We start from the raw sequence: 17062 nt of genomic DNA, 5'->3' as shown, positions 1-17062 counted from the left end.
GCTCAGGGTGGTTTGGACAGGTTTCTTTGGACAACTAGTAATAATATATACATTACCAACGTTGAGACTATTCCAACATTGTATCTGCATCAACATATACAAGGTTAAAAATCCATATTAGGGAATAAAACATCATACCAAAAAAGCAGCAAGGCTCCTTGGTGGTGAATCCCAGTCAAAGCAACTGTTTACATAGTAGGCAGCATTTATGAGGGCCATGACACAACGCTTCATACGAATAAAGTTCCTTAGTAAAAGCTGAACAAAATAAAAGAACATATCAGATATTAGATATCTGTGCACTTAAGCTATAAAGAATGCCTACAACACAACTGAACATAAAAATCTCTTGTGCTATATAAATTGTATAGGATAAACAGGTGACATCAGTAGGATTAGCCGCTGCATCAAGTATAGGTTTCTACTGTAGCTCTGTGGTATAAAATGAAAATAATTATAGTTAGAAATTCTGAGCTTTGCTTAGGTAAGACAAAATCAAACCAAGTAATAAGGCTTAATTGCAAGTATTTAAGCAGGTCCTACACAATGAGATCTGGAGATTTCCAGCGCAATCATATGCAGACTTATTTCAGTCTAAGCTGACTGAGATCAGTGGACTTAGACTGGAGTGCTGTTACATAGGATTACATTATTAATATATCAATCTAAATTTTAGAAAGAGCAAATTTTAAATAGGCTTCCCAATCCATTTTGAAAATGTTGGTTTGTGAAAACTCATGAACAATTGCCATTCTGAGTAATTATCCCTATAGCAATTTTAGTTTTTCTATATCCACCCATACTAAAGTCAAACTGAAAGAAGTGCTACACAAGCAGAAATAACTATGATGATTTATTTTTTAGGACATTTGGCATATCTACCTATGTTACAATTAACTCATGAAATTAGTCAAAGAACTGAACTCACTAATCATTAGGAAACTTTTACAAATTTAAGAATTGTGCTATTTGTTCCACTAATTCAAAGCATCTGATGTTTTTAGAGCAACTCCACTTAATGGGATTTTAGAAAAGTTGCCACAGTTATCCATGCTCTGACCACACGGAGGTTAGATTAGTATAAGGTGGGCCTGCATTTGACATTTCGACTGGTATAAAATAGGATGGCAACATATGTTACTTAAAATAAATCTAAACAGCTGTTAATTTCCATCACAATTCAAGGTGCTGGTTATTATATATAAGGCCTTGACTAGCCTGGGACAACTGAATTTGAAGGACTTCTTACTCCATATAAGCCCCGCCACCCATCGCCTTCGGCAACAGAAGGTGTGTGCCCTTATCTTTAAAGGAAAGGGGGTGAACACCAGAGACACAGCTTTCTTATGTGTGGTGCCCAGTTATGAAACTTCCTCCAGCAGACATCTGCCTGGTACCCAGCTTGTTAAGCTTCAGACACCAGAGGAAATTGTCATTGTTTTTCCACGCTTTTGGATGTGAAGTTAGCTTTGACGCATAAAAGAGATCCTTGTTTATTTTGCTGCTACAGACTACAATGGCTACCCATCTGAAATTAACATTTTGTCTGATTTGTGTGTGTGTTTTAATTTTGTTATTCTTTTTTTTATTTTCCCATCTCTGCTTATTTTTAGCAAATGCTGCAGATTTTATAAAGGCTTTAAGAAGATCTTTTAAAAGGGTATTCCTTTTAGAATGTGCTCCAAATTACTAACTTTTCTTGACATAGGAGGGTTTATGCTGGTCTCATGCCTTTTCTCGAAATTTATATATTATTTAATTCTTAATTTATGAAATTTGTGCTTCTGTAAATAAGTCTAGTGACTTTAAAAAAGATGAGACCTATATATTCAGAATTAAAGCCAATCTTCCTTCTTGGCTATAAAAAGAGTGATTCCTTGTTTTATGATAGTTAGAACATTATCTTCCTGCTTACAAAGCTCTTTACTGAAAAGAAAGCTACACAATGCAGTTAATTGTACATAATATTAAATCCAAATTGAAAATGATCTTGAAAAATCAAGTGATTTAAAATTTAACTCTTCAGTAACCCCAAATTTCAAGCCTGCAAAGAAGAAAGCATGATGTTAGCGGTAGAATTATTTTAAAAACTGAAAAAAGTATTCAGCAGGCTCACAGTTTGGGAATAGTTAACAGCTGTAATATTTACCATCAAGAAGCAGTAAATATACACGAAAAGAAGAAAAGATCCCTGTCCTTCAACAGCTGAACTTTTTGGTTGCCTCAGTTAAGATTCTAATAAGCACCAGAGTTCAAACTAGGGGAACAAAAGGCTGATGCATTCCCTAATCTGCAGGTCAAAGTTAGTCACAAAAATATATGCTAGACTTAGTTTACAGCCACCTGCACTATAACCTGATACATGAGAGCAGCCTGGCAACTTTAACCTGGATTCTCATTCGCACATTTCACAGGACTAAGACTGTGGAAGGAGGGAGTAAAAGGAGGGAGTAAAGATTTAATTTTTGCCTCCTTTGAAATAGGTTCGTAATTTTTTTCCTGTAAAGGGCTAAGCAAGATGTATTCTCTGTTATCAAGGCTAGAAAAAAAATGGTTAAAAGGTTACAAATGCTATCAGGTTTTTTCAGAATAATTAGTCAATTCCACCTCTTTACCTGTTTAGAAATTCTGTTTTCTTCTTCAATGTACTTCTGTTCTTTGGGTGTTAATGTTCGCAAACTAGCTTTCACCTGTGCATCAGAATAAGCATCACTTTATAGACTGGAAACGTTATCAATATATGCATCATTTAGAACAATCACAACAGTTCCAAGTCACGAGGCCAAGACCGTAAGGTGCAGAAACTCATGCTTGAGTATACATTAGCAGCAGATGCAACAAAGTGCAAAAGTGTGGGTGTCTCAGCCAGTGGCAGACGAGGAATCTGCAGTATACATCAAGGCTTAGAGAAAATGAGGAATGACAGAAATTCTCTACAAATCAGAACAAAAGCTTTCATGAAACTGAAACTCTTTAGCAGTACAAAAAAGCCAAAGTTAAGACTTACAGCATTAAAAATCACATCTATTTCAAGATAGATGACCCCCTTTGTTGGCCCTGTCAGCTGCTTGTTTTTCAAGACGTAGGCTTTCTGTTCACCATTTTGAATCTGCGGGAAAAGGACATGACAGCCGTCTGTCTCACAGTCTCCACTGAATACACTCCCTCAGTGACCTTTGACCCCCAGCTGCTGAAACTGACAGAGAACCCAAAACAACTGTGGCAATTCTGACAAGTACCTGTTCATTACCAGGACCAAGTCTGTCAGGAAAAATTAACTATCATGGGATTCAACATGGCCGTGAATTGAGTATGTTAAAATTTTTTAGTGTTCTTATTACAGACCTTGGCTGAGAAATGACAGACACAGAGCTGATTTTTTTCCATGAGCACGAACAATGCAGAGCAGTGCATTAAGTAAATAAATATATATATTTTTAAAACTCACAGACAACAATGGAATAGCCACTTTGCCCAGGAAGTCAGCACTCCGATCTCTATCTTCATCATAAACTGTCACTTCAAGAATGGTGTGGATATCCTTAATATTGCTATGAAAAGGGCAGGGCACAAAGAGATAAGACAATGATTTAACTGAACATTTACCAAGGACAAATGCATTAAAAAGTTACCAAAAATACCGTATGTATTTTTAGACAGAAAAAGAACTGGAGGGAGGTGTGTTAGAGCAGCAGTGGCCAAAAATGCAAGGATTGATATGGGTATTTTATTAAGTATAATACTTAGTATGTTTACAGTACTTTCAACCTTCAAAGTACTTCATATATATTATTTTATCTTTATCCTTATATTACAGATGGTAGCTGAAGTCAAGAGAGACTGGCTTGCCTACAGCTATCCAGGAACATTTAAGATGAATTCAGTAATAAACACAAAGTGAAAGCTTTCATTCTTCAAGGAAATAAGAAGACAAAGTGTGTCAAAACAGTATTGCTGCTGAGAAATTAACTACTGCCCTAATTCTCTACAGTCCCAATAAAGTCCCTGATAAGCTAAAGATGGAACATAACCACACAAAAAAGGAAGATCTATTCGAACAATACGCCTACTTATGTTGGGTTGAATTCTATGAACAGTAGGAGCTCCCACAATGGATCACCCTCTTCCTGTACACTCTGAAGCCCTTCTGTCCCCACCAAAGCAGGTCCCAAGGATCAGGGGATCTTGGCAGCTGGATGCAATGTCCTGGGGGGGGAATCACACACAACCCCCTGCGAATGAAGCATGATCTCATGAAGACTGCCTGTGAAATTTCTTCTAATTCCTACTTCTCGCTGCAGCCCCCCATACGACATCCCATACTGTTCCCAAGAATCCACCGGTCCTCGGGAACAACTTCTGAACGGGGTGGGGAAGGAATCTTTTCTGTGAGGGAAGGAATCCTTTCTGTGAACTCCTTCCAAGTCCATAGTATCTATTACATTTCTTTCTATGTATGGAAACCACGTTTCCAACTGCTTAACCAATAGTGCCACTTAGATGTGTAATCATTTCCTCAAACCTAGTATATCTAAAACTGAACTACTCATAATTCCTCTCTTGGTGCTCCCACCAAATCCACCCACTATGTAGAACAGATATGACTCTCTTCTCTTTTTCTCTCTTCATCATGGCCATTCCATTCCACCCTGTCCCAAAAACACTGGCTCACGCTATATTACACCTTGAGTGCTGCACTCTCTTCCAGTTTTCCACTGTCAAATCTAGTATAGCATTCTGCCACCAAAACCATTCACCTTTTTAAAATTCCGACCACGTAACCCCCATCTTAACCCAACTCTGGCTTCCGGCCTGAACCCAGATCCTGTACAAACTCTTGGTTTTGACCTCAAACTTTTCTTCGCCTTGCTCCCTATCTCTTAGCTGTCATATGCTGATGCATCCTTTGCTGTAAGCACGTCCTCAGTTCATTGACCTCTCTGTATGATGCCATCCTTCCCTCCTCAAAACCTACCTTTCCCCATCTCTAAGCATGTGCATTGTAAATTAAACATAGTTTCCCCCTGTTAATCACTAGCAGTACCACCTTCGCCATCCACCATTTTTTTTATCTCTCCAATGTCATATATTTGAATGTAAGCTGCTTGGGGCACAGACATGTCTTCCTATTCTCTGTATAGTCTCATGTATGCTGACAATTCTCAGCCTATTTGAATACTAAGACTTAAAAGCAGCAAATACTAATACCCAGATTTAATATTTCCTCAGGTAGTTATCGAAGAGTTGAGGTATTTGAAAGAAAAAGTCTTGTATCCTAGCAGTATCTTTTAGTGGTACACTTTTAAACTGAAGTGGAATTTAACTGTGGGCACATACGAGGGTTGGCAAAAAGCAACTGAGAATCCTTGCCCTGTTCAATTCTTTAACATGGTGCCTGACTGGTTCATGATGAAAGATGACTGGCACCATTTTGAGTCTAATCATGGCAGGTTCCCTTTCTTACATGCAAAGCTAAAAATCATGGGTTTCAGAGCAAACTGTCTACTTGTTCCAGCCAATGCCTTAGTAGAAGCCTAAGAGGAAGCCAGGAATGAGTCTAGGTAGGTTTACCAGAAACATTTTTTTAAGTCTTAGAAACTGGCATCAGGAAGAGTCAATAAATCCACTGCTCTAGTAGCTGTAAAACAGCTCTCAAAGTACATTGCAATTTGGAATATGAGTTAGTAAAAACCATGTATTTTCAACCACCAAAATATTTTATATTTTTTTGTTACATTGAAGTATCTTACTCTGCTTAAGAAACCAGAAAATTTCACCTCTATTTTGTTAGCTTTGGATGGATTAACCAGATCTATACCAAGTAAAAATAAGGAATACGCATACGCAGTCATACTTACAATGTGAAGATTTTATTCCATTCTGGGTTAAGGTTCTTGTATACGGTATGCGTCAACAGTCTATCGTTGTTCAACTCAACGACACAAAATGGGTCACTTTTACCTGGGAAGAGACCATTTAATTTTTTAACACTCACAAATACTTAAATTACTTGTGTATTCAATAACCCTGACATATACTGTAAAAAAAAATACTACAGTTTTTAGACATTAATTCTGAACAAGTGGTAGGGCTGCTCCTGCCCAACTGTCTGGGCTCCAGCTGCCGTTCTCTTGAGCAGCGGAAGAAATTGGCGGGGGAGGGGGGACACAAAAGTTGGCATTTTATGATACTCTAGGAATTTCCCAAATCTCTGTTATAAAAAGTATGGAAATTTGGGGTATTCTGAGAGCATAACGTGACATCGTTACATTGCTTCCCTATCAGGTGATAAAATTATTTTGATGATGATTTTGCAAATAAGATTTAATGAAGATGCTAATTTAAAAAATATATAATTACTTTTAACAGCAAGGCTTAAAAACTCCACTCATCATACAGGAAAGCAGACAACATATTAGTGTATCACCACGTAAATTTATCTTTTAAGACAGCAGTATTTCACCATTTGTATTGTTATAACTATTGCCTTTATTCAAATTTGATGGGTGATCCGAAAAACAGCTGCAAGGAATGTCTCACTAAATTCATAGGATTTATTTCTCAACAAATATGCACAGGACTATGCTGCAAGATGAGAAATGATGACCAAGTTATCATATTATTTACAATCAAATGATGATGCTCTAAAGCTAAATTCAAGATATATCTAATAAGGTTGTATGCTCTTTCTAAATGTACCCTTCCCCTACACAAACAAGTTATTGCTTAGAGCAGTTCTCATACTTTAGTTATTGCTTAGAGCAGCAGTTCTTATACTTTAGTAAACCAGGGACTCCCATTTTCATAGAAAAAAATTTACATGGACACCTAAGTCCTCTCTGGCAGCCACTGTCAGACTCCTGATTGGTACAAAATTCCTTCTAGACACAGCAAAAGCTTCCATAGAGGTTAATATCCTTCTGATGCAGACCAGCTAAATAAGGGTCCGGAAGGATCTTAGAAGAACTTTTAGAGCCACTCACACAATCAGGAAAAGACCAGGAAAAGTCAAACACAACCTACTAGTATTCAAAAGGCAAATGTGGTTGGCTATTATTGTCTGTGGACAACTTATATCTTGTGTTACCTCTAGTGTAAAGTGCCTTCAAGTTGCAGCCGACTTATGGGGACCCCTTTTGGGGCTTTCATGGCAAGAGACTAACAGAGGTGGTTTGCCAGTGCCTTCCTCTGCACAGCAACCCTGCTATTCCTTGATGGTCTCCCATCCAAATACTAACCAGGGCCAACCCTGCTTAGCTTCTGAGATCTGACGAGATCAAGCTAGCCTGGGCCATCCAGGTCAGGGCTGTGTTACCTCTACAACCAAAGTATTTCAGCTTTGGAAATACAATGAAAACCAGTTCAACTTGGTATCTGAAGGAACTACAATGACTTCATTAGGACTATACATACTTCATGCCATTCAATAATTAGCCCCTAAAGCTGAATTATTGGATCATAGCAACTAATTAGCATAATCTCTGAGATTATCCGGAAGTTAGGTGACTGTAGCTGGTGTTAGTTCTATGAACACCCACCCTTTAAAAGAGCGAATGCTGATTCTGTTCTCCTCCTGAGGTAGAGTCCCTATCCTAATGGGCGCGAGAGGTGCTCATGCTCCTTCTTTATATGCAGAACCTCTGGAGTACCCCAGGGGTCCTTGGACCCCAGTTTGAGAAACATTAACTTACAGCTAACATCAGTATTTCACAATAATTGTTGCCAAGATAATTTTACTACATGAAATATGGTATCATCATTTATGGAGGGAGGAGGCTCAAACTTGTGTTACTGATCCAATATTGACTGTAAAGTAGTTGGGGGGAAAACCCCAAGGTGGATCTCACTGCAGTCTAGCAAACCTAGCACACTAGGTCATTGTAATTCAAAATAATTTCAATACTTTTAAAATTTAATGTCATGTACTACATGGATTCAGCAGATCAAAGAAGCCACATTAATGATATCAGTAAGGCATGTAATTTGTTTCTTACCTTATACAAATGACAATTAAATCAATATTTAGAAAAAGCTGTCCAGGAGTCAAGATTTTCAATCCACAATATTGATTCAGACTCCATCACAGGTTAATATGCATATTATTAACTTTAATGGAAAAGTATAATTGTTTTAAATATACCGATCATGCTGTAGATGTTTGGATTTTGCAAAAAGTTAAATACCACTTAGCCCTAATATCAAAGAATGAATTCATTAACCATCTCCACAGACACCGCGGTAACTGTCAGAAGGACAGTCTTAAATACCAAATCCAAATGCAGGGAGGGATTCAGAGATTATCACCTTTGCTTCTAAAAAGAGCATGAAAAGAGGTTTACAAAGGTGAGGTGAAAAATTCTACAACTGTGTGGGGAGCAATGCCTCATAAAAGGTTTGCTATGAAAAGCAGCCTGCATGCATTTATATATCAGCTGGTTAGCCACACACATGCATGATTCAGACTCTCAGCTCCACCATTTTGTTTTCTTGCCAATACCCATCAGCATTCAGTAAAAGTAATCAATGCTTTTGAAGACTACCTTTCATAATATAATCACTTTACAATTTTGATGTAATGTTTTACCATCACTCGCCTATGAACACAACATGTGCTCCTACACCAAGTTTTCCAGATAATATCATTTTTTCCTTTTCTATACAGATCATGCTCGCATATTGATAGAACGGATCTTCTTTTCCTTGCCTATGCCAGATTACATCTGAGAATTCCAATTCCATAAAGCTATTCTCTTTTAAATCAAACATTCACACCCCTTCTGACAACTTTCTCCTTTTCAAGGGTTCCTACATCTGATATTCAGTCTAGAAATACTGCCAGTGTTGTTATTTCTAGATGTACCTTGAAAACCAAATTAATTCCTACACATACTTCATGCCAAAACTGAAACTGAACAGCTCGATATGATGTATGTTAAGTTCTGTTCTGGTTAGTTCTGCACCAAAAGATATTGTTTGTCATACTTTTTAAAAGCAGCTTTGGCAGAGTCAAAGTTATAGTTATTGGGACTAACAAATTTTGCTGAATCAGCCTTAACCTTAAGTCCGATTCAGTCTCTCAATATACCCACAGAATGTTTCCATTTCTTAAGCAACTGCTGCCAAGGTAAGACCTGGACAGATGAATATAATTTAAGCATACAACCTGGGAAATTCATAATTCATTTCAATGTCTTAATAAATACCAAATCTGGAACCATCTATATATGTAATTTCCAAGTATGGCCCCCACCTGCGGATACCTAAATTCATGGATTGGGGCCACAATTACCCAAAACAGACTTTCTGAGGACTTGGGGGACCCCTAGGTTTGCAGGAAAATCTGACATTTAAAAAAAAACATGGGGGGGTTGAATTCCCCCAAAATAAAAAAAGTGCTCTCTGCACAAGTGAGAACGCACTTTGAAACCTTTTGAAATGGTGGCTGCTGCTGCTGCAGTGATACACTCCAGGCCCAACTGCCTTGGCAGTGGACACCTGGAACAGCTCTGGGCCCGGCTGCCATGGCAGCAGACACCTGAAGCAGCTCAGCCACTGCGGTGGTGGATGCCTGAAGTGGCTCCAGGCTCAGCTGCTGCCAAGAGACGCTCTAGGCCTGCCTGCTGTGGTGGAGGGCTTAAGGTAGGTGGTGGCAGCCTGGAGCTGAGATGCAAGGGAGATGGGACCTCCTCCCCACGAGTCTCCCAGGCCTCCCACTTGTATATGTTAACAGTCACATGTGGGCTCATCTGTGGATATCTAAATCTGCAGATCAGGCCCATGTTGACTAAAAACATATAGTTCTGCAAACTTGTGGGTCGCCCCAGGTTTGCAAAAAAATCTGAAAACATAAAAAATACATTTAGGGGGCTAATTCCCCCAAAACCAATAACATTGCCTGTGCTTGTGCAGCTCCTATGCTCCTTCATTCACCATTCTGCTGAGGCAGCAAAGCTGCAGGCAGGTAAGAGAGGAGTAGCCACCATCATCAAAAAGGCCAGATGAGCAGCCAGGTGGGCTGCTGAGGCAGCAAAGACACTGAGGAGCTCAGTGAGGCCCTGCTCCAGCCAAGGCAATGAAGCTGCAGCCAACAATGCAGGTGAGCTGCTGTCACTGCAGCAGGGAAGAGGTTGGGCAGCCACAGCTGAGCTGCCACCCGGAGAGGTGAGCTGCTGAACAGGCCAGGAAAGCAGCCAGCAGAGAAACAGATATGACAAACCTAGAGGGCAGGCGAGCCACCACCACTATGGGAAAAGCTGGGCAGCCAGAGGAGTGACCAGACAAGCTGACAAAAGGGCTGGGGAGCAGCCGGCAGATCCACCAAGGCAGCAAAGCTGGTGGGGAGGCAGGTGAACTGCCATCATTGAAGAAAGAGTGATGATAGGACTGAGAGACCAATAAACAGTGATGAGGTGGGGAACAGAAAGAGAAAGAAAGTGATGTGGTGGGAGGCTGAAAGACAGAGAGAGATGGGGTGGGGCAGAAACTAAGAAAGGGTATGGGGGCTGAATGAGGGAGACACTAAGGCCATTTATGCCTGGTAATTAGCAGCGTGTTCCAGGCTGAAGTGCCTCGCATATATTTTTTAAATTTCTTCACGTTGAACCGTCATTCCAGCAGTCACTGCAAAGCCGGCGCATACCAGTTTCGCATTTCTTAAGAGTCCCTTTAACGCGACCTCGTGTAGTTGCTCCACCCCCGCATCAAAGCATTCACTGAAGGAACCATGAAAAATCACAGCCGCGGCTTAGCTATGCAAACAACCATAGCTAATGGCTATGCAAACGAAGGAACAAAGGAGCAGACGAGTGGGGGGTGTTGGAATTTGTTTGACTTTCTTGCATCAGGACTGTGAATAGTCATTTTAAAGGGCGGATTTAAAAAAGCAGCTTTGAGCGAGCATCAAAATTGACCCTGCATAAATGGCCTATGAGAAGTTGGAGGAGAGAGGAGGACTCAAAGGTTGAGGGAATGGAATCGCCACTCCTACAAGTTTCTTGTGTGTCTCCACTTGTACTTAGTCTAATTCCTAAAGACCAACACAAATAGCTCAGTGTTTCTTGCAATACAACACAAATGAACAATTATAACTTGCGGTTGTATTTTGCTGAGATGCTGCTGATGGAATGGGGGGAAGGGAAACTGACTCAACCCCCCTCCAGGCCCTACCCCAACATCCTAGCATGACTTTTTAGCCATGGAGATCCCAAAACCCTCACAGAAGCATGAGGCGTGGGTCGTAGGCTCCCAGAATTCTGGTACTAAAAGTGATGCTGTACTGGAAGGTGAAGTATTATTGGTGAATGTATCACCGGCACACTCACTTCTTATTATCTCACCCATGCTGGCTCTCCAAGCTGGAGGCCCAGGTCAGAGCCGTGGTCAAGGCGGCCTTTTTCCATCTCCGCCAGGCCCGGAAATTGGTGGCTTACCTCTTCCACCCTGATCTTCAAGGTGCTGTTTTTGACCTTTAAAGCCTTACACAGTCTGGAACCCTCATATCTTAGAGACTGCCCTTTCTGGTACACCCCCAAAGAACATTATGTTCATCTGATAACAACTTACCAGTGGTCCCCGGCCCTAAGAGTGTGTGGCTGTCCTTGACAAGAGCCACTGGGCCTGGCTTTGTCTGTGAAGGGCAGGATATAAATGGAAAATAATAAATAAATAAAATAAATAAATACCAGTGCTTTCCCATCCAACTAGCCATTACATTTTTTAGAATCATATGTTTCTAGTCCTTCCTGTTCTGTAGAAATGTCCTATTGCAACCAGCATGTAGCACAAAGTTCTAATGTTTAGATATCCTAGGTAGCTGTTGCCACATGCGCTGCCTGACCTCCCGCCCTGGTCTTGGCAACTATCTCAGAGACTCACTGTACTGTCTAAGCATTAATAGCCTGCTGCTCTGGCCTAGCGCTCTGCTGCATTACCAGGCTGTCCAGGACAAAAGACCGGGTCACCCCTGCAGAACCAGCCAAAGGGAAGCCATGATCCTGATTGTCTCCTGATCCAAAGGGAAGCCATAACACCGAGGCGAGAGCATCACGTCGCCCTCTCCTGCCGTTCCCCCCACCAGTATCCTGTGAGAAAAACATCCGCCACAATCGGCATTAACAACTAGGAAGAACTCCTCTGCCGCACCCCTGGAGTGTAGAGATTCACACCTTCCTGAGGTATTGTCGAACATGAGAAGATCGAATCAAGCCATCCCAAAGATATGCAAATCACTGGTGCCAGCTTAGTTTACAAATTGTCACTTTGCCCGATCTCTGTAGCTGAAGTCTTTGATCCCTATTGTTTTAGATAGGAGCCATCTGGGGAATCTCAACCCCCCACCCCCACCCCAGAGAAGGGTATATTTTGCCCTCCCCGACAAAGCAGTGAGGTTCTGCCCTACCTCTCCCTCCTTTTACCGTGTGTGTTGAGTTTTGTGGAGCTCCACACCCCCTCCTTTCCGGTGACTTGGCTGGCTCAAGGCTCCGATACATCCCTCTCCCATCCCCAGCTATATTTTATTTTGTACCTATATGCCACGGATTTTGGACATCTCCACTTCTAGATCGGTAACGTATTACCCAATCAACAACATCCTCTCCCTTGAGAAACGTCTCTAATCCTACCTCCTTTTTATTCTTAGTTTCTTGTATGTATGTATTTGCAACACTGAATGAATGAATATATATAAACACTTAATCTGGAAATCCTTGGTCTGTCATTATTCTGATTCACTGAAAACAACCCTGGTATACATTGGGTGATTCCGCTATATAAATAAATTAGTGCCGCTGCTCATGGTAATTTCCCCAATCCAAGAGCAGTTTCGGTAACATAGCCAAAAGTTTTTTCAACCCTTATTCTTCTCTTGCCTCTGAGATTATCAAATATAAGCATATTTGAGAGCCAGAGTGGTGTAGTGATTACGGTGTTAAGGTGTTGAACCTGGGAAACCCAGGTTCAAATTCCCACTCATGCCATGGAGGTTTGCTGGGTGACCTTGGGCCAGCCACACATTATCAGCCCTGATCCTGGCTAGTATTTGGATGGGAGACTCCAAGGAATACCAGGGGTGTGACATGGAGGCAGACAATGGCAAACCACCTCTGAAGTCTCTTGCCTTGAAAACCCTACTGGGACGTCAGAAGTCAGCTGTGACTTGAGGCCAAAAAAAGGGGGGGGAATAAAAAAGAAAGAAAGAAAAGCATATGTTATTGTAGAGGTTCATTATCTTGTGCTTATCTGAAAGTGTTGGGGGGGGGGAGAAGGGAAGCCAAATTTAACTTACAGGATTGTCACAAACATGCAAAAGACTCTATGTAAAATCCCATGGCCTATTTAACCCAAACTGAATACTGCTGGACTTTCTTCTTTGCACCTTCAAAATCCAGTTCCAACTCTTAGTTATCTAGAAAACATGTACAAAACATTGACAAAATCAGTGATCTGGACCTTTTTGGAAACAAGGCAAAAAACAGAGGCAAGGAATTCGAGAGCAGAGATGTAGAACAACAGGAATGCAAGAAGGCTAGATTAGATGCAAGATAAGTGGTTGACTGGATGTGTGGGACTGGGCACATAATTAGCAGGGAGTGAATGACGGTCCTTTGTAAAGTTTTAGAATAGGGGGAATTGGGCCAATTTAGCAGACAAGAACAAAATCCTTGTGCGGAAAGGGCAGGCATTCAGATAGTCTTCATGGCATGTGATCACTTCTGGGGAGTATCTGGGACACCACTGAAGCAACAATAAAACAAGATAACAAGTGCACATGAGCTTGGTAATCATGTGGGTCAAATACTTTGAGGCAATGATTCGGGTACAAGGATAAAAAATGTTATATTGTGTTTATTAACTACTACCAAAATTATTTTCTTAGGTTTATTTTGTTTAAATTATCATAGAATCATAGAGTTGGAAGAAGCCATACAGGCCATCTAGTCCAACCCCTTGCTCAATGCAGGATCAACCTAAAGCATCCCTGATAAGTGTTCATCCAGCAGCTGCCTGAAGACTGCCAGTGAGGGAGAACTTACCACCTCCTTAGGCAGCCGATTCCACTGCTGAACAACTCCCCCCCACAATATCCAGCTGGTACCTTTCTGCCCATACTTTAAACACATTATTGTGAGTCCTACCCTCTGCTGCCAACAGGAACAGCTCCCCTCCCCTAAGTGACAGCCTTTCAAATAGTTAAAGAAGTAGGTTTTTATACCCAAACTTTTCTCTACCTTAAGAAGTCTCAAAGCGGTTTTCAATCAACATTCCCTTCCTCTCCCCATAACAGGCACCTTGTGAGGTAGGTGGGACTGAGAGAGTTCTGAGAGAACTGTGACTGGCCCAAGGTCACCCAGCAGGCTTAATGTGAAGGAGTGGGGAATCACTGGTTCTCCAGATTATAGAGTCTGCTGCTCTTAACCACTACACCATGTCCCCCTCAATCTCCTATTTTCCAGACTGAATATTCCCAAGTCCCTCAGCCTTTTCTCATAGAGCTTGGTCTCCAGGCCCCTGATCATCCTCGTTGCTCTCCTCTGCACATGCCCCATTCTATCCACATATTTTTTGAAGTGAGGCCCTCAGAACTGCACACAGTATTCCAGGTGCAGCCTGACCAATGCAGTGGAAAGCAAGACTTTGACATTTTGCAATTTGGATGTTATGCCTCTGCTGATATACCCCAGAACTGCATTAGCCTTTTTTGCCACTGCATCACACTGGCTGCTCATATTGATCCCACAGACCACCTGTACCCCCAAGATCTTGAACACACACACACTGTTACCGAGAAGTGTATCCCCATCCAGTATGTGTGTTTCTTATTTTTGTTATCCAGATGTAGAACTCTGCATTTATCCTTGTTGAATTGCATCTTGTTTACATTCACCTACTTTTCCAATGTGTTCAGATCTCACTGAAATTGTTAGCAATGTTGCTGATCCCAGAGAGAAGAGGCATTCATATATTTATTTCTAGGCAAAAATCACAGATCATATTTTAAGTCTTTTCTGGTTGACCTACTTTTCTCCAACAACACTGCAACCAGTTCAGGAGGCAGATGTGGAATGGATAGTTTAATTTACTTGTGTGAACAAATGCAACAATTTACCGCTCCATTTCAGCTAAGCTTTTGATGTTGTTGTTTTAAATACACATGTAGTAGGAATCTAGTCAGTCCTTAAAATGATAAATCGTTACACAGAAAACATACCTTGCCAGTTCCAGTTTTTAAACAAAGTTGGATCTTTGCTAGCTGTCCACATTCAGATATTTACCATTAGTTAACAATGATACAAGAGATAAAGTACTAATTGCTTTCAACAATATAATCTAAGTGTTTTGAAAAAACATAACCTACAAACGGTGTTTAAACCCACCAAGAAAATACAACAAATGCTACGATCAGCAAAAGACAAAAGAGACCCCCTCACCTCTGCAGGAGTATATCGTATACCTTGCAGCTGTGGAGAAGTTTACATCGGGACCACAAAATGCAGCATACAAACAAGGATAAAAGAACATGAAAGATACTGCAGACTTGGCCAACCTGAGAAATCAGCAGTGGCTGAACATGGACTGACACAAACAGGACACAGGGTCTTATTCCAAGACACTGAAAGACTGGACAATTCTACCAACAATTTTGTCAGATTGCACAGAGAAGCCATTGAAATTCATAAACATCAGCACAACTTTAACAGAAAAGAAGAGAGTTTAAGAATGAATAAGGCTTGGCTTCCTGCCCTGAAAAACCTCCAGACTAACAAAGGCTACAGTCAACAATAGCCAAGCAGATTAGCTTTGGATTTCACACATTAACAGATCACTTCAGGATACAATGGTTCCATATTAACATACCACACCCTCAGTACATTATCTTGATACTTACAGGACAATGATTAGCACATTACTTCTGCAGGACAGTACTCAGCTCAAACCCAACCCCTCTCTGACTCTTCCTACACACTGTCCGACACTGTCCTTCAGTGTTACTACTCTGAAGATGCCTGCCACAGCTGCTGGCAAAACGTCAGGAAAGAAAATTCCAAGACCACGGTTACACAGCCCGGATAACCTACAAGAACCAATGAACTCTGACCGTGAAAGCCTTCGACAATATAATCTAACATTGCAAGTATGTTCACACCCTAAATGGTTTTCAAGTCATAAAAGTGAGAAGAAGATTGTTTCAGCCACCCCATTAAAAGGAGTGAAGCAAAATGATTATTCAGTGGTGGACACAAAGTTGTACTTTTAAAATCAGTGAAGAGGCACGGTTCGGGCACTCAGGCTTATGCTAGGTATAATGACTCAGATGGAGGTTTGCCCTCGGTTGCAAAAGGTGCATTACTCAGATACCTGTCCATGTTTCTGCAAACCCAGTGCATAACTTAATACTTCCTGAGTATTCCTTCCTGCCCATTCTCTATTGATATCCTTGCCACTTGCTGCTAACCACATTTATCACCTAAGTTGACCCTTGGACATCTTTCCTGCTGGTTCTCTGACCTAGAAGACAGCAGGAAAGATGTCCAAGGGTCATGTTGGGTGATATCACACTGCATCACCATGTCATTTTAGCTAGCCTTTCAACTGTAGTTAATACTAGTTTGTAGGTCTGAGCTAGTTTAAGAAGCTGTTAGTATTCCATAGAAGAGTGATATAAAGAAGAATCAGATGTACAATATATTCATGTGAAAGTTGGATTTGTCTAGGAATTTTACATTTGTTCGCGATTACTGCATTTTTCAAGCTGTACTTCTGCTGGCCTTCAACATAACAGTTGAAGCATCAAGGATAATGGATCTAAGTACTGTAAACCTTCAAACAAAATTAGAATTTTTAATCCATGGAAATCCCACACCCTGTACAATTAAAACAACTGGGTAAAACTCAAGCAAATTTATTTCCAATACGGACAAAAAAAACATTAATCACAGTGTTCTAATTCATTTCATGCATCTCTCATTTGCCTTTTAGCTAATATTTATCATAATTCTGTGAGAAATTAGAAGTCTAAGATACTCTAGAAAAATGACTCAATTAATTGTACAGAGGTAGCCCTCTT

At 40.8% G+C, this 17062-nt stretch overlaps 1 protein-coding gene across 4 annotated transcripts in view; it reads right to left on the bottom strand.

Moving 5' to 3' along the window:
* The window catches only part of MCTP1 (multiple C2 and transmembrane domain containing 1), a 190668-nt gene that overhangs the window by 108753 nt on the left and 64853 nt on the right, over positions 1-17062 (bottom strand). For 3 of the 4 annotated variants that reach the window (XR_008933284.1, XM_056849242.1, XM_056849243.1), the window contains 5 exons: positions 5859-5954; positions 3449-3551; positions 3008-3109; positions 2616-2690; positions 139-258 (listed from right to left, as the gene is read on the bottom strand). Coding sequence is in view for 3 of the 4 variants with exons in the window: in XM_056849242.1 (XP_056705220.1) it covers positions 139-258; positions 2616-2690; positions 3008-3109; positions 3449-3551; positions 5859-5954 (496 nt within the window). In the remaining variant the exon portion in view is untranslated. The remainder of the gene's footprint in view (positions 1-138; positions 259-2615; positions 2691-3007; positions 3110-3448; positions 3552-5858; positions 5955-17062) is intronic. The other variant, XM_056849244.1, reaches the window with a different exon arrangement.

The sequence above is a fragment of the Euleptes europaea genome, chromosome 4, assembly GCF_029931775.1.
Source record: "Euleptes europaea isolate rEulEur1 chromosome 4, rEulEur1.hap1, whole genome shotgun sequence".
Taxonomy (NCBI): domain Eukaryota; kingdom Metazoa; phylum Chordata; class Lepidosauria; order Squamata; family Sphaerodactylidae; genus Euleptes; species Euleptes europaea.
Note: the sequence above shows the minus strand (reverse complement) of the source record. Positions and strands in the feature narration are given on the sequence as shown.